This window comes from Ceratotherium simum, chromosome 7, assembly GCF_057802395.1.
Source record: "Ceratotherium simum simum isolate JZ-2026a chromosome 7, ASM5780239v1, whole genome shotgun sequence".
In the NCBI taxonomy this organism is placed as follows: Eukaryota; Metazoa; Chordata; class Mammalia; order Perissodactyla; family Rhinocerotidae; genus Ceratotherium; species Ceratotherium simum.
Window position 1 is genome coordinate 17,476,800 of NC_141906.1, and position 25,728 is coordinate 17,502,527.

The 25,728-nt window shown below is 43.2% G+C and overlaps 1 protein-coding gene across 2 annotated transcripts in view; it reads right to left on the bottom strand.

Moving 5' to 3' along the window:
- Positions 1-25,728, bottom strand: part of PARVA (parvin alpha) — a 149,313-nt gene that overhangs the window by 50,143 nt on the left and 73,442 nt on the right. For both annotated transcript variants that reach the window (XM_087433196.1, XM_004418444.3), the window contains exons 2-3: positions 1,006-1,095; positions 855-925 (exon numbers count right to left, since the gene is read on the bottom strand). In XM_087433196.1, coding sequence (XP_087289322.1) covers positions 855-925; positions 1,006-1,095 — 161 coding nt within the window. The remainder of the gene's footprint in view (positions 1-854; positions 926-1,005; positions 1,096-25,728) is intronic.

Genomic DNA, 25,728 nt, shown 5'->3' on the forward strand with positions numbered 1-25,728 from the left:
AGGGTAGGTAGAGACATGTGGTTGGAGGGGCTGCCCAGACAAAGGCATGTGCGGGAGGAGTGCTGCAAGCAAGCACAGTGTGTACAGGGAGCCACCACGAGCTGCTCTGGTGTCCCTGTGTTGCCAGGCAGGGGACGACCTGAGGTTGAAGAGGCAGCTCGAGCATGGAGACCCCAAATGCCACCCTAGGAGTGTGGGCTTCGACCTGTAGTTGGTAGGAAACTACACACAGGTTTGAGCAGGGAAATGATATATTCAGATTTACATTGTGAATGAATCACTCTGACATCCAGTGCCTTATTGTCTTGTTTTAAGTGTAAATTGGAGAAGTTAAGGAACAACACAGAACAGGGAATCAGAAGGGATTTGAAATGAACATTTTTCTAGGGGTGACCACACGTCAGCCCCTGTGTCAGGTATATTATGCACAATACTTCATTTAATCTCATTTATTTCTGTTTGAATCTCCTCCATTCACCTGTGACGATAAACAAATCACTTGGCTTTTCTAAGACTCACTTTCCTCATCTGTAAAATGGGGATGAGACTAATTTGTACTTCGCAGGATGCTTTTGAAGGCCCTTGAGCAAAACAACGAACCGTAAGATCCTGGCAAATGTGAGCTTCTTTACACTAACTTCTCTGGCGCTTATGATCAACACCATCCGTTGGGCATTTGTCAAGGCCCACTTTTGTTAACTTTTAGATGTCCACCTACTGGACCGTGAGCCGTCTGTGGGCAGGGACTGCCATGACTTTTTATTCTCTCTGTGGTGGCTCGCCTAGTACCTGCACAGGCCAGGTGTCTATAGATGCCTGGTAAGCCTGGGAGGCCCCTCCTGATTCCTTCTTACCTTCATCAGTTCCTGAAGTTTGGGGTCGCTGCGGGAGTTGGGGTCCACCATCGTTCGCACTTCATTCTCCTCTTTAAAAAGAAAAGGAAGTCAGTGGGGTGGTTCCACTTGAAGGCCTTAGGCTACCCGAGAGAACAGGAGACCCAGTTACCAAGCATCGTGTCCTCAGGGTCCAGCTCGAAGGGGATCGGGCTGAGGGGCAGGTTGATGGCGTTCATGCCCTCCTCCTGAAGCTCTGACACTGCAAGGGGAAGGAAGCACAGGGTCACACTGCAGCCCACTGATGACAGGGGCGGAGTTCTGTAACAAATGTGCCCAACATTGATATTGATATTGAGAAATAAAACCACTCAGGTTAGGTTACAGCTGTTAGTGTGCAGTCGATTCCCCGCGTCTCCCTGCTGAGAGCACCGAACTGTCCCCTTCATCTCATCTCTTCCAACTATCACCTCATTTGCTTTCCTTGGAGAAACAGGGAGGTCTCGCTGGCATGGAAATCTGCCTCCTCTCAGAAACCATCTCGGAATACACAGAAGTGAGGTGGGCACTGACGCTTTTCTGAAGTCTCTGCCTTTTGCCACTGCCGCTCCTCCTTCAAGGGCTTGCTGTCTGGTGCACAGTGGGCACCCCATAACTATTTGTGGACTGGATGAACCAGGTCACCAAGTTAAGGCTACATTTATCCTGTAAGCCATTTCCATGCTCGGTTCAACCCTCCTCTGACTTCTCTCCTTATTCGGCTTCCCTGACTATTTTCTGATTATCCCCGCTCCCTCCTTTATCCCACCCCAGCTGTTGCTTGAGAACGCCTCAGTCTGGCCTTTTCCCCGGGCGCTGGGCACGTCCTTTGGCTCTAACGGAGGTGTGGGCCCTGGGGCCGGGCACCTCACCTCTCTAGCCCCGTTTCCTCAGCTGAACATGAAGAGCTCAACTGGATGACCAGAAAGTTCTTTTACAGTTTTCAAATCCTAGAAATCCACAGTTTGACTTTCCTCAAGAAAAATAAAAAGAGGTCAATGACCGCTAAAGACTTCCAGCCTGCTCCCCTCCACGCACCCATCCCCCATGCGAAGCCTTAGAAAAAAAAAAATTCCTCCCACAAAACCAGTTGTGTGATGGACACTTGCTGAGGGCTGACCTTGGATGACCTCTCCGAAAAGCAGTGACTTCAACCCCCTCACCTCTATTCAGTTCAAGTTTGGATAATTACTTTTCGCCCATTAAGCACAGAAAGACCATTTTCTCTGAAGGCATTGGTCACCAAAAGGTTCTTAAAGAGCTAATATGGCAGCTGCAATCCACCTTAATAAAAGCAATGTCCCATCTTTCCATTTTATTATTTTTTTTATTGACTCTGGCCTCGCCGATTACTAGCATATACTTTCAAGAACTCTTAAGCACAAGGCAGCCATTTACAAAGAGTTCTTTCATATTGGGAAACTCACTGATGGTTGCAGTTGGACGGGGAATGAGATTGCCTAACAAAGAGAGTGAAACACACTCTACCCTAAAGAGACACAACTTGCATTATGAAGCTGGCATTTAGTCCTGTCACTGTGGGTCCTTGACATTCACATGGGATAGCAGCCAGTCACTGTCTTAAATCTCCAAATTCACAGATACCCACTGCTCTATATAATTCTCTCCCATAAAACATAACTGAAAAATATAAGCAACATCTTCAAGGCTTAAATGATTCTAAGTATAGGATTGCATTTGCTTTCTAACAAAGAACAATTGCTTCATTAGACTTCTATAATATCTTCTAATATTCCTCCTAGGACTAGCAGTTTGCTTTCTTTTCCAGGCTTTTTCTCACAAAGAAGAAAGACTGCCATTACTTAACGAGCACTGCTGTGCAAGCAATGGGCAGTGGAAATGAAGTCACTTAAATGTGAGTGCAAGGCTGGGCTTACTGGCCAGTGGAGCAACTTGCTCCTGCCCAGGACCTTCTCTATCTACATTCTCCCCCAGCAAATTCAACTGGATGGCGGTATCCTAGGTGATCCAGTATATCCAAACGCTGATGATGCCCACACCTAAATCTCCAGCCTAGGCCTGACCCTGAGCTCCAGGCTTACGTGATGTCTCCTCTCATTTTTATTAACAGAGATCTGAAATTCACACACCCAAAACAGAACTCTGATTTCCAACACCCTCACACCACCATCACAACACTAAAATAAGACCTGTGCTTTCTCTATTCTTATCCTCTTCAGTAAATGGCACCACAATTTATACAATGGTTAAGCCAAAATCCGAGGAATCACCCTTACCTTCTCCTTTTTCCTTGCCTTTTGCATCTGATACAGTGGCGAGTTTTGTGGGCACCACCTCCAAAACAGGACCTGATTCCAACAGCTTCTCACCATCTCTACCATCATCCTGGGTCAGGCCACTGCTGTCTTTCACCTCAACAACCAGAACCACCTTCTAAGGGGTCCACTGCTTTCTCGAGCATCCTCCTTCCCCCTACTTCCCACAGCACAGTCAGAATGTTCTATAAAGGAATAAATAGGGTCATACATTCTCCTGTATTAAGCCTTCCTGTGGCTTCCGCTCATACTCAGAATAAAACCCCAACTCCTTACAAAGACCTACAAGACACTCTTATCGGCCCCTGCCTCCTCTCATGTTTTATTTTCTTCACAGCACTCATCACAATCTGAAATAATTATTATTTATACGTCAGTTATCTATCTCCCCCCACCACAATGTAAACTGTGCGCAGGTGGGCACTTTTTCTCATTTGTTCGCTATTAGATCCCAAAGAGGAGCCAGACTGCCTGGATCCAAATCCAGGATCTACCACCGACTAGCTGCGTGACTCGTGGCAAGTTCATCAACCTCACCCCTCAGTTTCCTTATCTGCAAAATGGGAATGATAAAAATATTGCCTCCCTCCCAGGGTTGTTGAGAGGATTAAATGAGTTAATACATGAAGAGCACTTAGAGTGCCCAGTACCTGGTAAGACCTATGTAAATATATGCTATTATTATTATTGTTACTTAAAATAATACCTCATGCATAGTAAGCACTCAAGAACTATTTATGGAATAAATGAATAATCAAAACTGTTAAGACCATCCTTCAACTACACAAGTTACGAGTTGAGGCAGAATTTGCCAAAGCAGTGTATAGCATGCAAAGAATTCCAGCTTGTCCTCGGGAGAAAAAAAAATTTACATTTTGGCCTGACCCTGTGCGCGTGCGCATGCGCAAGTGCCCGTTTCCGCGGCAGCACTCCAAGCTTACATTTTGTACAGAGAGAAAAGCCACATCTGTCCCCAGACTGTTGTACAGCCAGGGCCAATTTGTGAAGATAGAGATATTTGCACCTCTAAAGTGTGGCTAGAAATGCAATATTCACAGCCAGGACTCCTAAAAGTGGATCTGAGCGGGATCTCTTTTTACATGTAGATCATTGCTAAAGACGTTTTCAGATGAAAAATCTCCAGTCAGAAACACTCCCCTCTGCCCTGCCTCTTTAACTCACTCACAGAGACATAACAAACCCGAGAAGAAAGGCTGCGATATGTTTGCAATTGGAAATGTTTTTTTCAGGAAATGATTTGGTACAGGAACATCACTCCCATCCCATTAACTGCTGACTCGCGGCCAACTGTTTGTAAAAGTGAATATGCAAACTGCCCGGTTCAGGCCTGGCCCCCGCCCCGTGGGGCCGCATTAGTGGCCACTTTCCCAAAACAGCCCGCCTGCCTTGGAGGTTTCATTTCTATTAAACCAAAGCAGGACCCAGCAGAAGCCCCTCGCCAACCCCTACGCTCTGAAAGAGAAAGAGCTGCAATTGAATTTTCTCGGCATAGAATATGAATACGATGTTTATCTTCCGAACCTCCTCTAACAATCTAAAACTAGGTCTGAATGTGCAGCCTTTGGTGTCTCGCAGCGCCATTAGTCATAACTTAATAAACAGATTAAATGCCCGGCTGAAGGTCGGGCTTGGGAAAGCAGGGTGATTGCCTCAACTCCTGAAGTGCTCACCATGAGCAACGGGCTACGGCCTTTCCGGGAATCGCAGTCTGACTCCGGGTCCAGCTGCGCGGCAGAAAAAGTACATGGACGGGAGTCTGAAGGAACTGGATTTGAATCCTACTTCTATTTTATCAGCTGTGGAACCTTATGTAAGTGACTTGACCTCCCTGAAATTCAGTATAAAACAATTCTCTATAAAACAAGGGTGTAGCTGACGCTGCTGGTTTCCTTCCCAATATTTATTTTTCTCTTTTTCTCTGCTGAAAGAACCCTCATTTTGTTCCAGTATACACTCCTTCCTCTGGCGCCTCTAGGTGAGATCCTGATGGGATTAAGATAATCATGATAATCTCAATCCCTTTAGCAGTGATTGGCTCAAGCATTGTCATATGATACACCTCTGGCCACTGCCATGAGAGGAAATTTCTAGAAGCTTCTAGAAAAGTTTTCCTCCATTTTAAAGATGGGCCCAAGAAAGAGAAGGTATCTTTCTCCTTCTAACCATTATTGCACCAGGATGTTATGCCTGGATTTTCTGCAGCCATTTTGTAGCCATGAGGTGAGTAAACCCAAAGAAGAAGCTAATACACTAAGGTTGGAGGAGAAGAAAGATAGAAAGAAGGGGGTTCTTGTTGATACTGTTAAGCCACCATCCCTAGTGCCACCTTAGCTTTATGGGTCTTGTTATAAGTTCCCTTATTGTTTAAGCAAGTTGAGTTGGCATTTTCTAGGGCTTGGAGCATGCTCCCTAACTGATACATGGGACACCAGGATTATTAAATTGATGGATGAATACAGTAGGTCAGCAATGAATGGTAATTTTCCTTTCCTTTTTTTTTTTCCATGAGCAACAGAATAGCTGCAGGCATCTCTTATACTCCAGAATACATACAGAGACTCAGAGAACACCAGGCAGAAAACAAGTATAAAGAGAAGAATGGACAGAGGTTTCTAAGAGTACAAAAGGGTCCATTTATGCAAGGCCAGTAATTTCATTCATTCAACCAATCAACATTACTGGGCACTTCCTCTGAAGCAGACCCTGTGCCAGCACTGGGGATGAGGGTTTGGGGATTTGACATGAGTCTGCCTCAGTCTGCTCTCAGGTGGTGAGAGAGGCAGGCAGATCAACACAATGTGCAGTACGCTGCACTCGGGTGAGAGATGTGGGAGCTCAGGCGGAAGGAACAAGGCTAACTTTGGATGGAGAAGACTGGGAAAAATTCCCAGAAAGGGGGACATTTGAGCTGGACTTTGAAAAATCTAAATTTTTATCCAACACAGATGCCCCACAAAAGGCACATCTTGTGTAAAAACAGCAGGGTGTGGACAAACAGGGCAGGTGTTGAGAGAGTGGTGATTATGTCTGAGCACCGGGAATGTGGGGAGCACACAGGGGAAATGGAGAGAAGGCATACAGGGGCAAATAAATAGACGGGGTCCAGAGTGTCAAGGGTTGCAAATTCATCTCTTCCCCAGCCCTCCCAGCACCATGCTCCCTCTGTCTACAGACAAAAACAAACAAAACACACCGAGGGAGGGCAAGAGGACAGCGAGGATGTTCTTTCTCCTTCAGTGCAAGAGGGCTCCAGTGAGACATTTAGGCTGCTCTAGAGCCTTATCAGGACTCTGATGATTAATTTCTCGTCCTCTTGAAAGCTACTAAAGCTCCCTCAATTTCTAAATAGCTCAAAGGCTCCCACAGAAGTTCTTGGCAGCTAGAGACAACTACATTGTCTGGTCAGCAAATCCCAACAATTTTTCTCTATGTGAAAAATCAACCTGAAAGAATATCTACCAGATATCTACAGCTAACATCATAATGGTGAGAAACTGGATGTTATCCCCCTAAAATTGGGAACAGGGCAAAGATGTCTCCTCTCACTCGCCTATTCAAAATCATACTAAAAAATCCTAGCTAGTACAATAATATAAGAGAAGGAAATAAAAGGTATACAGATTAGAAAGGAAGAAATAAAACCATTTTGTTTGTAGATGACATGCTTGTCTATGTAGAAAATCCCAAAGAATTGACCAAAACAAAACAGAACAAAAACCCCAAACTCCTAGAACTAATAAGCAATTATAACAAGGTTGCAAGATACAAGGTTAATATCCAAAAGTCAATTGTTTTCCTATATACCAGCAATAAATGATTGGAATTAGAAAGTAAAAACACATTATTATTTACAGTAGCACCAAAAAATGCAATACTTAGCTATAAATCTAACAAAATATGTACAGGATTGATGTGCAGAAAATTACAAAACTCAGATGAAAGAAATCAAAGAAGATCTAGATAAATGGAGAGATACTCAGTGTTCATGGATCGGAAGACATAATATTGCTAAGAATTCTTCCCAATTTCATCTACAGATTCAATGTAATCCCAGTCACAATCATAGCAAGGTATTTTGTGGATATTGATAGACTGATTCTAAAGTTTACAGAGAAAGGCAAAAGACCCAAAGTAGCCAACACAATATAGAAGAACAACCAAGTTGGAGGACTGGCATTACTAGCCTTCAAGACTTATTATAAAGTGACAGTAATCAAGACAGCATGGTGTTGGCAAAAGAATAGATCAATGGAACAAAACAGAGAATCCAGAAACAGACCCACACAAATATAGTCAACTGATTTTTGACAAACGTGCAAAGGTAATTCAATGCAGAAGGGATAGTCTTATCAACAAATGGTGGTAGAACAACTGGGCATCCATATGCAAAAAAATTAATCTAGACAAAGGCCATATACTTTTCACAAAATTTAACTCAAAATGATCACAGACCTCAGTATAAAACACTTTTATACATAAGTATAAAATTTCTAGAAAAAAACATAGGAGCAAATCTATGTGATTTAGGGTTTGGCAGTGAGTTTTTACATACAATACCAAAAGGACAATCCATGAAAGAAAAATCTATAAGTTGGACTTCACTAAAATTTCTACTCTGCAAAAGATATTGTTAAGAGAATGAAAAGGCAAGCCATAGACTGGGAGAAAATATTTGCAAAACACATAACTGATAAAAGACTTGTCTACAAAATATACATAGAACTCTAAAAACTTAACCATAAGAAAACAAACAACCCAATTACAAAAGGAGCAAGAGATGTGAAGAAACGTCACCAAAGAAGGTGTACAGATGGCAAACAAGCATATGAAAAGATGCTCAACATCATTTGTCATTAGGGAATGACAAATTAGAACAACAATGAGACACTACTACACACTTACTAGAATGGCTAACACCAAAAAAACTGACAATACCAAATGCTGACAAGGATGTGGAGCAACAGGAACTCTCATTCATTGCTGGTGGGAATGCAAAATGGTATAGCCATTTTGGAAGACAGTTTGGTAGTTTCTTACAAAGCTATAGTCTTTCCATATAATCCAGCCACTGTGTTCCTAGGTATTTACCCAGTTGATGTGAAAACATGGTCACATAAACCCCGCATATGAATATTTTTTCTGTGTGTGTGTGAGGAAGATCAGCCCTGTGCTAACATCTGCCAATCCTCCTCTTTTTTGCTGAGGAAGACTGGCCCTGGGCTAACATCCGTGCCCATCTTCCTCCACTTTATATGGGACGCTGCCACAGCATGGCCTGACAAGTGGTGCATCGGTGCAGGCCCGGAATCCAAACCCAGGCCGCCAGCAGAGGAGTGCACACACTTATCCTCTATGCCACGGGGCTGGCCCTGCATATGAATGTTTATAGTAGCTTTATTCATAATTGCCAAAAGCTAGAAGCAACCAAGATATCCTTCAAGGGTCTAGCCTGATGGTGTAGCAGTTAAGTTCGTGCACTGTGCTTCAGTGGCCTGGGGTTCACAGGTTTGAATCCCGGGGACGGACCAATGAACTGTTCATCAAGCCGTATGTGGCGGTGTCCTGTATACAAAATAGAGGAAGATGGGCACAGATGTTAGCTCAGAGCCAAGATTCCTCAGGAAAAAAAAAAGATATCCTTCAATAGGCAAATAAACTGTGGTACATCATATAATGAAATATTATTCCGTGATAAAAAGAAATGAGCAATAAAGCCATGAAGAGACATGAGGAACTTTAAATGTATAGTTCCTAAGTCAAAGACACTAGTCTGAAAAGGCTACATAATGTATGATTCCAAGTACATGACACTTGAAGAAGGTGAAACTATAGAGACAGTACAAAAATCAGTGGTTGCCAGGGGTTTGGGGGGGAAGTTGAACAGGCAAAGTACAGAACAATTTTAAGAGCGTGAGACTGTTCTGTATGATACTGTAATGGTGGAAACATGATTTTATGCATGTGTCAAACCCATAGAACACATAGCACAACGAGTAAACCTTAATGTGTGTAACTTAAAAAGTCATTTAGGAGGTTGGGATCCAAGGATGGAATGCAGACGTGACAATAGAATCTGACTGGATTACAAATGCATGAGACAACCTCACTGAAGGAGGTTAAGGGAAAAGTGCTGACCTAAATCTCATTGGAAATGAGTGAAGTTTGTGAGACCAAAGGCAAAAAGAACTGCACATAGCATTGTACTCTAGTTGATCAAGTTATTTCCCCTGGGGGTATAGGTTAATAATTCTGACACTGCTATACATGTATAATACTGGAATTGAGTAATTAAGTAAATGGATGGTAGATGGTAGAAACCAGGTTTCTCATTGTTGGAGTAGGAGGTTACAGATAAGCAAGGGAAAAAGGCGAGGATGATCCATATGGGAACGGATTAGAGTTGGAGACATAAGTAAGACTCATGTTATCTTAATATAGATACAGATGGTTACATATAAAAATATTTAGAGATACACGGGTTAGTGCACACACATAAATTTCCTTACTCTGTTAGCTGACAGGGTCTAAAAGAAATGACACTCTAGTAGCAATGAACATACCTAATACTCAGACCTTGGTTTCTAGTACCATTCTCCAAGAAAAGGAACCATGGTCCTTGGAAAAATGGCTGATTCTAGGATTGGAGAGGAAATACACAAGATGAGTCTGGAACCAGAAAGTAAGGAAGCTGCAACAATTTGTGCAAGAAAATACGTAAAGTAGTATTGAATTATAACCCAAAGCACAAAATAAATATCCATGAGTCCATACTGACATAAATGACTGAATAAATTAATAAATGGGGGAGAAGAGACAAATCTCCTTGGTAGAATTCCAAATAATTTATGGATCTGTGCCCTCAAAGAGGGCGAGTATAACCACTCACTCCTTAAATGTGGGCTCTGCACAGTGACTTCCTTCCAAAGAGTACAATATGAAAAGGGAGAAAAAGATAACTTGACAGCAGAGAGACCTGACAAACACCACCTCAGCCAGGCGGCCATGGTCAACATCACAGTCACAAATCATGGGATTTGATGTGATGTGAGGAAATAGCACTCCCCTCTGTGCTCTTCCCAAAACCCATAACCCTAGCCTTATCATGAGAAAAACATCAGACAAATTCCAACAGAGGGGCATCTTAAAAAAATACTTGATTAGCACTCCTCAAAACTGTCAAGGTCATCAAAAACAAGGAAAATCTGAGAAAATGTCACAGCCAAGAGGAGCCTAAGGAGACATGATGGCTAAGTGTAATGTGGTATCCTGCATGCGATCCTGAAACAGAAAAAGGACTTTAGGTAAAAACTAAAGAAACCCAAATAAACTATGTGCTTTAGTTAATAATAACATATCAATACTGGTTCATGAATTGTGACAAATGTACCATCCTAATGTAAGATGTTAATAAGAGAGGAAACTGGGTGTAGGGTATATGGGAAATCTCTGTGATTTTTCTGTAAATCTAAAACCATTGCAAAAATAGTCTGTTAAAAATAACTCAACCCAAATTTACTATTATTTCCAAATGTATATAGAGTTCACTGGGGGGAAATCCATGATTTTATGGGTTACACATGTTTTCTCCCATCACCAACGAGACAGTGGTCATTTATCCCACAGTAGCTGAGCCCTGTGGAAGCATCCGTACAGGAGGCAAAGCACAAACACCTTTTCAAAGCCCTACAGCATAAGCTATACTCATTCCTAAGCAAGAACCCAAAGTTCCAGGAAGAAAGTGCAAAAAAATTTTTTTTTGGTTGTTTGTTTTTGTCCAGGGCTGAAATGAGAAGATAGAGCTTCCTCATAACTTAAGGATGCATGGCTGGGTCATTTCTGCTTTCCCAAGAAGGGGTCTGTCCCACTAGTCCACCCATCACTGAAGGTACAGTGGTCTCTTTAATGATTTTCTCTGGAACTGCTCTGGAAATTACATCTATCCACGGTCCCCAATGGGGGTCTTTTTTTTTTTTTAATTTTATTTACTTTTATCCCCCAAAGCCCCAGTAGATAGTTGTATGTCATAGCTGCACATCCTTCTAGTTGCTGTATGTGGGACGCGGCCTCAGCGTGGCCGGAGAAGTGGTGTGTCGGTGCGCGCCCGGGATCTGAACCTGGGCCGCCAGCAGTGGAGCGCGCGCCCCTAACCGCTAAGCCACGGGGCCGGTCCCCAATGGGGGTCTTTACACCATAGGCTTTTGCATTAGTTTTCTATTACTGTAGTAACAAATTACCACACACTTGGTGACTTGAAACAACACCAATATATTATCCTTATTGTTCTGTAGGTTAGAAGTCCAACATGGTCTCACTGGGCTAAAATCAAGGCATTGGCAGAGCAGTGTTCCTTTCTGGAAGCTCTAGGGGAGAATCCCTTTTCCTGCCTTTTCTAGCTTCTAGAGGCCACCTGCATTGCTTGGCTTGTGGCCCCCTTCCTCCACCTTCAAAGCCAACAATGGGGGTGGGGTGGAATTCTTCTCACATTGGATCACTCTGACCTCCTCTTCTGCCTCCCCCTTCCACTTTTTGGTACCCTATGATTACCTTGGGCCCACCTGGATAATCCAGGACACTCTCTATTTTAGGGTTAGCTGATTAGCAACCAAAATTCCACCTGCAACTGGAATTTCCCCCTGCCATGTAAATTAACATATTCACAGATTCCAGGGGTTGGGATGTGGACATCTTGGGGAGAGGGCATTATTCTGCCTATGAGAGCTTTCTTGCTTAAGGGGACAGGTTCTGTTCTTAATATTCACTCTTTCCCACAACATGTGGGTTCACTTTTCCTCTATGTGAGATTGCCAAAAGAAAATGTAAAATCCCAACCCCCTCTATCCTAGCCCTTAAACCAGAGGAGCTTTATTACTTTTAAGTAAAAGTATACTTGTTTCAGCAGACGTAATATAAAGCATCAGGTAACCATGGAAGCCAGCTCGTGGTGGCCTCAACAGACTGTCAGGATCTCCCCACTCTCCCCTCTACTTGACACAGCTGTTCAGTCACAGGGTCTGACATCCGGCCCTTGGAGCACAGCCAAAAAATGGAACTTATAGGATGGTGTTGTGATGGGAGCTGACAGGGGATCCATAGTCCCAAGTCTTGTAGTTTCCACCAGCATCTTTGTGTTGATCAGTTTTATAGTCTCTGCAGAGTTGGAAGGCTGCCAAGCCAATGGCCCCTGGACATTTATTGCTTGTTTAGCCAAGCATGTGATACAGCTGCCCTCCAACTGCAAGTAAGCATGGAGGGAGAGAGATGCACCATAGGCTGGCTTCAGGCAATCAAATCAATCTGAACTGAAACATTGGTGGAGGTCTCAAGTAAGCCATGGGAATTTAATTTAACACTGCACAGGCACAGAGGGTCCAGGGGAGCAATACATCATTATTCTTTGTCTTCTGCCATGCCATGCCCCATTATCTCTTTAGATTGAGAACCAGAACCATTTCCTTGGTTTTAAAGGTCTGCTTCTACTTAAGTAGAAGGTGGTGTGGATATGCCATCCTGGGAAAACGCCAAGCCATTGTGCATGTGAGTGCATTTGCGTGCGTCCATATACCGTGAGCTCTTGTAACAGCCTTGGGGGGACCACAGAACTTGATCTGGGATGCTGGCTAATTACATGTGAAGTGTGGGTACAATGAGCAACACAGGACAGCTGGTGTGGAACCGGCACTGCTTATCTCTCTCATTCGTAAACATGTATGGGCATTTCTGGCGCCAGGGGCTGGACCAGGAGCCAGGAATACAAAGATACACGAGTACTTCTGCTGGGGTCAGTTGGTTCCTGAAAGACAGCCACCTTTGGTGGTGCTCAGAGCCCAGCACAGTGCTGGGCACTTGATAAGCACTCAGTAGGTGCCTGGAGGATGCTTTAGTTGGGGAGGGAGGGGAAAAACATGCACACAAAGTGCAATGCAACATGACAAGGGCCTCGTGCGCAGTTCTGAACCAAGTCCTGAGGGCAGAGCGCCCTTCCAGGGTGGAGGGAGCAACAGAGGAGCAGGTGGGAGACGCAGAGGCCACAGGAGGCCAGAGGGCCCCAGGCACGCACTGCAGCCTCAGCACCTCACCTGCTTTTATCTCTGTATCACTTGAGTCAGATTTCCTCATTCCATTCTCTATGGCTCTTTGACCTTCATGTCTATATCCTTCTTATTTATTAATCCTGAACAGCCAGTCATTTATTTTGCAGTGGCTCAATGCTGCCTAAAAAGTGCCACATCAACGACTAGTGCCCGTGAATTCCCACGCAGTGGCCTCTGCTGAAACAAGAGCTGCGGGTGTGGCCGCTGAGTGACCGAGGCATTGTTGTGTTGGATCCATTCTGGGGGGCTAACTCTAGGTTCGTCTGAAGGTCAGTCAGTGGTGTATGCTGAAGGAGTAGAGTTTGTGGAAACTCCCTCTTGAGTTGATGATGATGGGGAGAGAATACACACTTACACTGCACTTCCTTTGTACCAGGCACGCAGATGTAGCACTTTATTTTTTTTTTTTTAACATATATTAACTTATTTAATCTTCTCAACAATCCAATGAGTAGGTACTATTATTATCCCCATTTTACAGGTGAGGAAAATGAGGCCCAGAGAGGTTATGTAACCTGACTAAGGCCACACAGCTAGAAAGTGAGATTTGATCCCAGACCAGCTGGCTCCAGAGTTCACATCCTTAACACTATACTACATGTTGTCCCAGTTTTATGTAACAGCTTTTATTTTTTATATGAACATGTCTAGAACACAGTCACTTCTGCATTCCCATGTAAAGCCAAGAGAAAGTTTTTTGGGGAATAATCTTGCATATGCTAAGCCCTAGAGGTTGCCTGGTCAATCTATGGAGGTTCAGCCTCTGTGAAGACAGACTAAAAAGGAGGTGATATTTGAGCAGTATTTTTGTTTGTTTTAAGTAATGAGTTGATTTATTTTTGTCTATAAAAGAAAAACATGCTCATTTAAGAGACTTTTGAAAATATTAAAAAACTAAGAAAAAAATAATCCTCCTACTTAGAGAGAAACGCATTATATTTTCTTACCAGCTTTTCTATGTTTTACACACACACACATTAAGATACTGGGTACACGTAGTTCCAAAGCCTGCTTTTATCATATCACATAATCTCAGTCTCTTTCCTTATGCCATCAAAAACAATCACTTTAGGGGCTGGCCCGGTGGCGTAGTGGTTAAGTTTGTGTACTCTGCTTTGGCGGCCCGGAGTTCATGGGTTCGGATCCCAGGTGTGTTCCTACACACCGCTCATCAAGCCATGCTATGGTGGTGTCCCACATACAAAATAGAGGAAGTCTGGCATAGATGTTAGCTCAGCGACAATCTACCTCAAGCAAAAAGAGGAAGATTGGCAACAGATGTTAGCTCAAGGTCAATCTTCTTCACCGAAAACAAAGAAAACAAAAAACAAACAAACAAAAAAACCCCCAAATAATCACTTTATTTATTTTTATTTTTTTATTTTTTAATTTTTTGTTTATTGCAGTAACATTGGTTTATAACATTGTAAAAATTTCAGGTGTACATCATTGTACTTCTATTTCTGCATGGACTACATCATGTTCACCACCAAAATACTAATTACAACCCATCACCACACACATGTACCGAATTATCCCTTTCACCCTCCTCCCTCCCCCCTTCCCCTCTGGTAACCACCAATCCAATCTCTGTCCCTATGTGTTTGTTTATTGTTGTTATTATCTACTACTTAATGAAGGAAATCATACGGTATTTGACCTTCTCCCTCTGACTTATTTCACTTTGCATTATACCCTCAATGTCCATCCATGTTGTCACAAATGGCTGGATTTCGTCGTTTCTTATGGCTGAGTAGTATTCCATTGTGTATATATACCACAGCTTCTTTATCCATTCGTCCCTTGATGGGCACTTAGGTTGCTTCCAAGTCTTGGCTATGGTGAATAAGGCTGCAATGAACACAGGGGTGCATGGACCTTTGCAAATTGGTGTTTTCAAGTTCTTTGGATAAATACCCAACAGTGGAATAGCTGGATCATATGGTAGTTCTATCGTTGATTTTTTGAGGAATCTCCATACTGTTTTCCATAGTGGCTGCACCAGTTTGCACTCCCACCAGCAGTGTATGAGAGTTCCCTTCTCTCCACATCCTCTCCAACACATGTTGTTTCCTGTCTTGTTAATTATAGCCATTCTGACGGGCATGAGGTGATATCTCATTGTAGTTTTGATTTGCATTTCCCTGATAGTTAGTGATTTTGAACATCTTTTCATGTGTCTGTTGGCCATCTGTATATCTTCTTTGGAGAAATGTCTGTTCAGGTCTTTTGCCCATTTTTTAATTGGGTTGGTAGTTTTTTTGTTGTTGAGATGCATGAGTTCTTTATATATTTTGGAGATTAAGCCCTTATCAGATGTATGGTTTGCAAACATCTTCTCCCAATTGTTAGGTTGTCTTTTCGTTTTGTTGATGGTTTCCTTTGCTGTGCAGAAGCCTTTTAGTTTGATGTAGTCCCATTTGTTTATTTTTTCTATTGTTTCTCTTGCCCAGTCAGCATGGTGTTTGAAAAGATGTTGCTAAGACCGATGTCGAAGAGCGTACTGCCTATGTTTTCTTCTAGAACTTTCACAGTTTCAGGTCTTACATTCAAGTCTTTAATCCATTTGGAGTTAATTTTTGTGTATGGTGTAAGGTAAGGGTCTACTTTCATTTTTTTGCATATGGCTATCCAGTTTTCCCAACACCATTTGTTGAAGAGACTTTCTTTTCCCCAATCTATGTTCTTGGCTCCTTTGTCAAAGATTAGCTGTCCATAGATGTGTGGGTTTATTTCTGGGCTTTCAATTCTATTCCATTGATCTGTGTGTCTGTTTTTGTGCCAGTACCATGCTGTTTTGGTTACTATAGCTTTGTAGTATATTTTGAAATCAGGGAGTGTGATACCTCCAGCTTTGTTCTTTTTTCTCAGGATTCCTTTAGCTATTCGGGGTCTTCTGTTGTTCCATATAAATTTTAGGATTCTTTGTTCTATTTCTGTGAAAAATGTTGTTGGAACTTTGATAGGGATTGCATTGAATCTATAGATGGCTTTAGGAAGTATGGACATCTTAACTATGTTAATTCTTCCAATCCAAGAGCACGGAATATCTTTCCATTTCTTTGTGTCTTCTTCAATTTCTTTCAGAAATGTTTTATAGTTTTCGGTGTACAGATCTTTCACTTCTTTGGTTAAGTTTATTCCTAGGTATTTTATTCTTTTTGTTGCAATTGTAAATGGGATGGTATTCTTAATTTCTCTTTCTGCTACTTCGTTGTTAGTGTACAGAAATGCAACTGATTTTTGTATGTTGATTTTGTATCCTGCAACTTTACCATATTCATTTATTACTTCTAAAAGTTTTCTGGTGGATTCTTTAGGGTTTTCTATATATAAAATCATGTCATCTGCAAATAGTGACAGTTTCACTTCTTCCTTTCCAATTTGGATCCCTTTTATTTCTTTCTCTTGCCTGATTGCTCTGGCTAGGACTTCCAATACTATGTTAAATAGGAGTGGTGACAGTGGGCATCCTTGTCTGGTTCCTGTTCTTAGAGGGATAGCTTTCAGTTTTTCACCATTGAGGATGATATTAGCTGTGGGTTTCTCATATATGGTCTTTATTATGTTGAGGTACTTTCCTTCTATACCCATTTTATTCAGAGTTTTTATCATAAATGGATGCTGGATCTTGTCAAATGCTTTCTCTGCATCTATTGAGATGATCATGTGATTTTTATTCTTCATTTTATTAATGTGGTGTATTACGTTGATTGATTTGCGAATGTTAAACCATCCCTGCATACCTGGAATAAATCCCACTTGATCATGGTGTATAATCTTTTTAACATATTGTTGTATGCGATTTGCTAGTATTTTGTTGAGGATTTTCGCATCGATGTTCATCAGTGATATTGGCCTGTAATTTTCTTTTTTTGTGTTGTCCTTGTCTGGTTTTGGTCCCCGGGTAATGTCATCTTCGTAGAATGAGTCAGCGAGCTTACTCCCCTCCTCAATTTTTTGGAAGAGTTTGAGAAGGATAGGTATTAAGTCTTCTTTGAATGTTTGGTAGAATTCACCAGGGAAGCCGTCTGGTCCTGGACTTTTATTTTTGGGGAGGTTTTTGATTACTGTTTCGATCTCCTTACTGGTGATTGGTCTATTCAAATTCTCTACTTCTTCTTGATCCAGTTTTGGAAGGTAGCATGATTCTAAGAATTTATCCATTTCTTCCAGATTGTCGAATTGGTTGGCATATAGTTTTTCATAGTATTCTCTTATAATCTTTTGTATTTCTGAGGTGTCTGTTGTAACCTCTCCTCTTTCATTTCTGATTTTACTTATTTGTGCCTTCTTTCTTTTTTTCTTGGTGAGTCTAGCTAAAGGTTTGTCTATTTTGTTGATCTTTTCAAAGAACCAGCTCTTGGTTTTATTAATTTTTTCTATTGTTTTTTTGGTCTCTATTTCATTTATTTCTGCTCTGATTTTTATTATTTCCCCAAATAATCACTTTAAATAGCTTCCTCAATCTCTGTTGAAGGTGCACACCATAAGTGACTTAACCATTCCGTAACTGTTGGACATTTAGGTGGTTTCCAATCTTGGGGGTGCAGCTGAGTCTGGAAGGTTGAGTCATTCGCCAGCCATGAGGGGTGAGTGGGTGCTCAGGCAGTGGGACCAGCAAGTGTAGAATGTGGTACCTCTGGGGAACCAGACGCACAGCCCTCTGTGAGACTCAGGCCACAGGCTACTCTTCTCACTCTTTCATGGATGAGGAAGCTGAAGCTCAGAAAATTTAAGTGACTTCCCTGAAAAGTTCCCTAGAGGATGATCCTAACAGTTAATTGTCTGCTTTTCCCAAGGTCTTAGGATGGAGTCGCTTGAAAGTGGGAAGAAATCCCAGGGAAGGGGGTGAGGGGCAAGGAGAGTGACACAGAGACCTAGGAAGAGCCACCGAAGAGGGCACCTATTACCGAGCCAGCTACCCGTGGGCCACTGAGGCTCACCCCCATGGGGGCTCTCTGAGGAACTGTGTAGTTAAGAGAGTACATTTTTAGGAACAAATCTGGGAGGGAAACATACTCTTCTTCACGGAAGAAGCAAACAAGAATGGACTGGCTGCAGAATCCTGTTCTTCACATTATGGCTCCAGGTCAGCGCCATTCAAAATAAACATTTCCTTAGTGCCCACGATGGAGATTCAGACAGGAACAGGACGTGACTCCTGTCTCTGACCTTGCTCAGGTCTAGACTGAGAGGATGCCAGGTAATGTTGGTGGGCAGGTTGCTTTCATCAGAGCACGGCACCATCCTGCAGAAACTTCCGGGGGAAGGGATGCCACCTGTGCTGAGCTCCTGCCACAGGCCAGGTCCTGTGCTGAGGGTTTCCACTCATTATTTCATCCTCTACAATCCTTCTGGAGAAGAGAAGCCTTCTCCTTGGGGATAGAGCTGAAGTTTTGGAACTAGTTCATCATCACACCATCATGGTGCTGACGGAAGTCTATGACTCCTTCATCTGATGGAATGGGGCCTTGTAAAATGTGCTCATTCCCTTCCTCCTGCCCTTACGCACAGATTGAGCACCTGCTGTATGCCACACACTGTTCTAGGAAAGAACAAACCCTTGCCCTAGGAGCTCACAGTCATGTGTACCCAGAGTCTCAGTGGGCTGAGGGCAGATACATGCATGGCTCCAGGTGATGAGGAGGCACCAGGCTAGCCTTGCACTGCCAGGAGGGACCAGGGAGGGCTTCACGGAGGTGGTGCCAGATTCTCTGTGGCTAGGTCTCTGTTGTCTCTCCATCTCACTTACCACAGTTTGTAATTATACATCTGTGAGCATATCTGAGGGACACCTGTCTCCTCCATTATTTTGAGTGCTCCAAGAGGACTGAGGCCTTGCCCACCACTGTACTGCCAGCACTTGACATACAATAATGCTTAATGCCTACTTTCTGAATGAATGAATGAGTAGTATGGCAGCACTGGCCCCTGAGCAGCCCTCCCCTTCCAGCAGAGTCCCACAGCCAAACAAACAGCTCCACCTTCTCCATCAGAGCCAGACATTAATCTTGGGTGGGTCTGGGATTTAAGAGGAGGAGGATACGGAACTGGAGGCAGCAATGGAGGGAGCAGAGAGGGCAAACATGTGCTGTTCTAAGTGTGAGGGTCTGAGACATTCAGCTGGAAGGCTTTTTGCTTATCACTTGGACCTCCTCAGCATTAATGACGAAGTCCTGTCCAAACTGGAAATCCGTGGACATCTCACTAGAAGTGGCAAAATGCTGCCAGTCGTTGGGCATCACAAGAGCCATTGCAGCTCCCTGCTTTTTTCCTAAACCAACAATCCATGTTGACAGCAAATCTGTACGGAGAACCCATTAAAAGAAATTGTAGTAAATCAGAGATGCTTTAACTGTCTGGCGTTCTGCTGATTGCATGCCTGACACTTCCACTGTGGCTTCTTTTTGTACAACCTTCCATTTGAGTCAATTCCACGGATAATTACTGAGCCTTGACTACGTGCAAGGCAATGCATTGGGAGCCTCATTCCAGTTGCATCTTCCAGGCGCAGAGCATAATTTAACTTATGGACAAAAATAAACATGCACAACAGAAGCAGAGAGTGACAGAGCCCACAAGAAACTGTACACACTATTTCAAAGAAGATAACATTTTACTCAAGTGAGAAAGTGGAACAGCTGGTACCAGGTACTCAGTCCTTTGTTTAAATATGCGTTCAGCAGCATGGCTGAGCAACTGTCCTGGGCCAGGCACTGTGCTGAGTCCTGGGGTCAATGGAATGAATGAGACCCAGTTCCAGGGTACAGCATAGTACCCTGTGGGAGCCAAAGCAGTATATTGAACTCACCTGCAAGTGGAAATCAAGGAGGCCTTCTCAAAGGAGGAGATGCTTCATTGGCTTCTTAAAGGAGAAGGAGAAGTTCACAAGGTGAAGAGGGAACAGGAGACATGAGAAAAGGCACATTTTCAGGAAGATTGCTGTAGAGTAATGTGTCTGTAGGGCATTGTTAGAGAGTTAAGCCAAGGGCCAGAACATACAAAGTGTGGATTTAATCCTGAAATCAATGGGGAGCCACGGAAAGATAAGAAATGGAGAGTTTCAAAGGTTTGCAGGACAGCCAGGAAAAGGTTCTCTATTGGACCATCTAAACAGAAGTCTTCCTGGGACATACACACCATGATAAAGTGGTGTGAGCTGGCCTGGGCACTGGAGAAAAGTGGACCTTGGGTTAATCCCAGCTCTGCCTCTTATTTAACTTTTCTTCCTCTCTAAAATGGGAATCATAATACTTAGCTCATAGGTTTCCAATGAAGCCTAGATGACATAACACTTATAAAACGCCCAGCATAGTAGGACATGCCTCAGTGAGTGTTTAGTAACTGCTGGTCTACCTCTCCCCACCTTTCCCCATTGTGTGCCTAGTAATGCGTGTACACTGAGGGAGACACTGGGACCGCTCAGAGATGATCTAATGAAACAAGAATGACTTGGGCGAGCCAACAGAGCTCAAAAAACAGAGTTGGAGGAGCCTTTAAGAAATTATGATCTATCCCCTTGTCTTGGGTTTCAAACAGATGAAAAGAGACAGGCTAGTGAAAGACGTAGAAAAAGGCCCACGAAATGCTTTACAACGCAGAAGGACATTTTGGAGCAAGTGGTATGGAGAAAGGACCCAGACAGGCTGGAGAAGGAATATTCTCCAGCTGGAAGGTGGAGACTTGAGGAAAGGTGAAGACTGTATGGTGACGGCCGTGGAGGTGATGGCCATGGTGGTTTTAATGGGCAGTGGTGCTGCTGATAGCGGTGACTGTGGTTTGGATGAATTCTCAGAGGTGGAAAAAAATGGTGCTGAATACCCATTGTGGGTATTCAGATTGTGGCCTCTAAACAATAATCCATTTCTCACTAAAAGGAATCAATCAGGGCTCCTTGGAGAAATGGCTGATTCTAGATCTGAGACAGAAAATATACAAGATGAGCCTGGAACATTTTGTTGCCAGAAACCAATAAATTATGAATTTCTATTAGATGAGTCGTATCAAAGAGGCTTCCACTGGCCAGAGAAAAATTCGAGCACCAATACGGATAATAACTGCAATACACTGAAATGCATCAAATATATTTAAATCCTTGAGTTAATAATGATGCTAGAAAAACAAAACACAGCACCTCTCTAGTCACCTCTGGAGGATGCTAGGAAACCCACTCATTTTGAAAACTGGTAAATAAAGGGAAAAATCTAACATTTATCCTATCTTTCTAAATCAAACTGTACCTGTGGCTGACCAAATACTTAAACTTTTCCTCTTTATCTTTATAAAGCATTTCAGCTAATAAATGACAATGGAATAAATGAATTATAATATAACCATTCGGAAACCTCTAATGAGTTAATGTATCTAGACAATGATCACCAATGGCTCCTCACAAATGAGAAACAACCAGGTGTAATGCCTCCCCTTCCCCCATCCCCAGAGGGACACACACCATCAGTCCTAGACCTACTGACCAATTTTCAGGAAACACAAGGGTCAGAGGAACATGTTAACTGACACCATCAGGATACAACTAGCAAAATCTAGACTGTAGGAAACTCTATAGGTTTCTTCAATAAATATATTTCAAGGAATAAAAGAGATCTAAGAGAATATCAACCACCTGCGATGCATGGGCCTCATTTCGATCTTGACTCTAATAAAACTGTAAAAATAATAAATGAAACAATCAAAATTATGAGACTGAATAGCTGAAGATGTTAAGGAATTATTAAATTTTTGTCTACATGTAATATAATTGTGTTTTTTAAAAAGAATCCTTATCTTTCAGAGCTAAAACTGAAATATATATACTGAAATGATATATCTGGGATTCACTACAAAAGAATCTTCCAGCCAGTGCTGAGGATCAGATGGGGGATATAAATGAAACAAGACCAGCCATGGATTAATCATTATTGAAGTGGATGATGGGTTCATTGGGGTGTACCATTCTCTCTACTTTTGTAAGTGTTAAAAGTTTTCTGTAGTACGAAGTTCTTGTTTTTGTGATAGTACTTAAGAACTAGATTCCGGGTGCAGGGAGCAGAAGGAAACCACAGGCTTGTTTTGGAAAATAAGGAGGCAGATCAGGGCAAGCAACTAAGGATAAGGTCAATCTGGGGAAAAAAATGCAACTAATGTGGCAACCACAGATTAATATTCTTAATGTATAATGAGTTCATTATAAAAATCCATAATAACAGTCTATCAAAGCCCCTAAGAAAAGTTAATAAAATACATTAAGTGGCAATTTATATAAAGAAAAAAGTACATCAACTAGTAAATATTGAGGAAAATATTCATCTGCATTGGTCTCCACAGAGATGTAAGTGAAACAACAATGAAATGCTTATCAGCAGCAGCTGGGACCCCGCAGCACTTCCCTCGCCTCTGTGTCTGCTCCACCCACCACCCCAGTCAATCAAAGGGAGAACACCAGCTCTGCTTAGGAGCATCCCAGGGGTCATGTAACCTCTGGATCCCTGGAAGTCTCCTGCTTTCCCTCCAGAGTTGCTATTCTCTCTGGCTGGGACCTTCAACACAAATGCCTTCCCGTAGGATGCATATGAGTGCATTTGGGGTTTATACGTTCATCAACTGAGATTGGGCTGATAATGGGTGATGAAAGCATGTGGACCCCAGGGAGGAGCCAGGTCTCCCCTCTTCAGGGGAGCCATGGCCATCCCTCGTGCTCCCACGTGGCTGCAAGTTGCTCATGGCTACCCTTCTTACTCCTTTACTAATTGTGGTCTTTTCAGAACCCGGATCAAGGAGCCCAAACTGATGTAACCTTTAACCTGTCAAAATCCTTGGGGAGGCATTTCAGCCCAGCCATAAACCCAAACATGTGAATTTTCAAACCACGTTTAATCTGGGTGGAAGCTGAGTGGCACGTCTTGCCAAGAACTTGCAGGCACATCAATCAGACCCACTTCAGTTCCTGTCTTAATCTATTTATTCCCACTATGTGGGGGAATCGGAAAGGCCCATTAGGCATTACTGATTATGAGCTCTTGAAGTAAGATATTTGTCCTGTGCATATTACTGTCACTAATGAGAATTACAACACCCTCTCTGCTCCAGCTATGGAGTAGAGCTGGCTGTTAGGTCTTAGGAAAAGCATTTAGCAGGCTAATAGCTCAGAGGCCAAAAGCTTCTTTCTACACTTGCAGGATGCATGCTTAGATTGACCACTGCGTAGGAGCAGAGGACAGCAAGCAGTAATTAGGCAGAGCTTTTCTTTCATAAGTCCTTCACCCTTTTATTTCTCTGTTCATCCTCATATCCTTCCCCCACCTCTAAACATCTTACACACACATACACGCACGTGCACACACACACACACACACCATCTCTAACAACAGAGCTAGGCTAATGCAAGTCAGCTTAATATAAAAAACATTCAGAGGCAAGAGGACGGGGTACCTACCATCTCAGAAGCCCACACACCAGAGCTGAGCCAGGAGCTGGCCTGGGCACCCCCAACAGAAACCCGCCCCCACTGTAGCATGTCCAACTCTGTCCAGGCTCTGACCTACCTTTAGGGCAAAGTGCCCCACAGCCCATGGTCTAGGATTTCAGCCACAATCATCGTATCTTCTGCCCAGAGCTGACCTCTCCCTGTGGTGGCCCACACCCCTCTGCTTTCAGAGGTCTGGAGATCTGCGGAGCTATAGGATCTTTTCAACCGTTTCCTGGGGAGAATGCTGCCTGCTCGAGACAACTCTCAGCTCAGTGCATCAGTTGAGAACAAGTGGCTGCCTATATAATTTAATATGATGCCACATGAGACTCATAGACCTGCTGCAGAGCAAACAGGATTCTGCCTCTCGCCTCTAGGCAACTGGAAATCAGGAGTGCCTGCTTGTTTCTGCTCAATCTGGGTATACAACTCAAGTTACCTGCCAGCTGGGCAGGGGTGGAGGTTGGGCTGCGTATTTTTAAGGGGTCAACTGCTGGGGGCCGCTGAGAAGTGAGTCTCATCTGGGTGGATTGAAATTTCTCAGTCCACCCAGACTCAAGGTCATAAGCATCTCCTTAGGCAGAGGCAAGTTGTGGGTACAGTGGGGTGACCCCAGGCAGCCCAGGATACAGTGGCCATGCTGTGCCCTCAAGCGTTTTCTCAGTTGTGGGGGAACCTGTCCTTTCGGAAGAGATAACCTAAACCCGTAGTTAGATAATGAAGATGTGAGGGTATCCACATACACATTTCTAGGCCTGAACTTATCTTAGGTATGTGTTAAGGACAAGAAAACTTTCTTGTATGTGAATATTTGTCACTATGGCCTTTTGGGTTTGTTGGCTGGTTGGCTTAATGCAAAGTTCTGCTGGGGGAGGCAGGCCCTGGTACTGTGTACTATTTTCACTTGCAGATGACGCAGGGAGGTGACCCAGCACCAGCACTGGGCTAAATGGATTCCTCAGATGCTGGGACCAGTTCACCTGCATCCTGGTGGAGTACCCCTGCAGAGTCTCGGGATTGGTTCCCAAGACACTGGATCTTGGGGGTCTCGGCAGGGATGCCCACCACTGTGGTCAGTCCTCCCTGCCCCAAGGGTGGGAGAGACTGAGGAAAGGGACGAAGATGACCTTGCTGAGGGTCAGTCCTAGGGAAAATCTCTGGGCTGGAATGAGGCACTTTGGCCAGAATCAAGCAGGGATTCTTACTTCCTGTTCCATCTGAGCTCAAAGACCAAGGTGTGGCTGGTGCCAGGAGACAGAGCTGCAGAGGTGCTCAAGGATGCTCAAAAGCCCAGGAGCAGTCAGATGCCTGGAAATGGCTACAAGTGCATTTTCCCAGGTAAGATGCTTTGCACACTCGAATGAAGGGATGTGGGTTAGGCTCGAGGGACTGATCCGGACCCTCCTTTTCAAGCTGTTCTAAAAGGCTGGCAACTCCAAATGACAGATGAGGTTTTTGTTGTTGTTTTGGGGGTAGCAGTAGCAGTACTTTTCTCTTTTGGGAAAGGGTAACTCTAAGCCCCTACGGACCACCTAAAAGCCCTAAAAGGAGAAATTCTGGGATGTACCTACGATTTGATAAAGAGGTCCTTTTCATAACTGACAGCTTTATGATTATCATAAGAAGCACCATAATCTTCAAATAGCCAACACCTAAAAGGCACAAGGTATGCAAATTCAGCTAACATTTTTTGATTAATTATTATGTGACTGGTAGTAAGTTGACCTCGCACACATTATCTCATTTAATCTATGGGATGCAGAATTTATAAAAATGAATTTATGTCATACCTGTTGCCTAATGCATCAGAGTATGTAAAAGAGAAGCCTAGAAATAGCACTGCAGGACTGGGCTAAAAGGTTTTGATTCACAGCAAAGGAAATTTAATTAAAGCATGTAATGTCAATTACTGTCATTCATAATCATATTATACTTCCCTAGAAATAATACAGATATAAAAGTCTAGAGTTACCTGCATG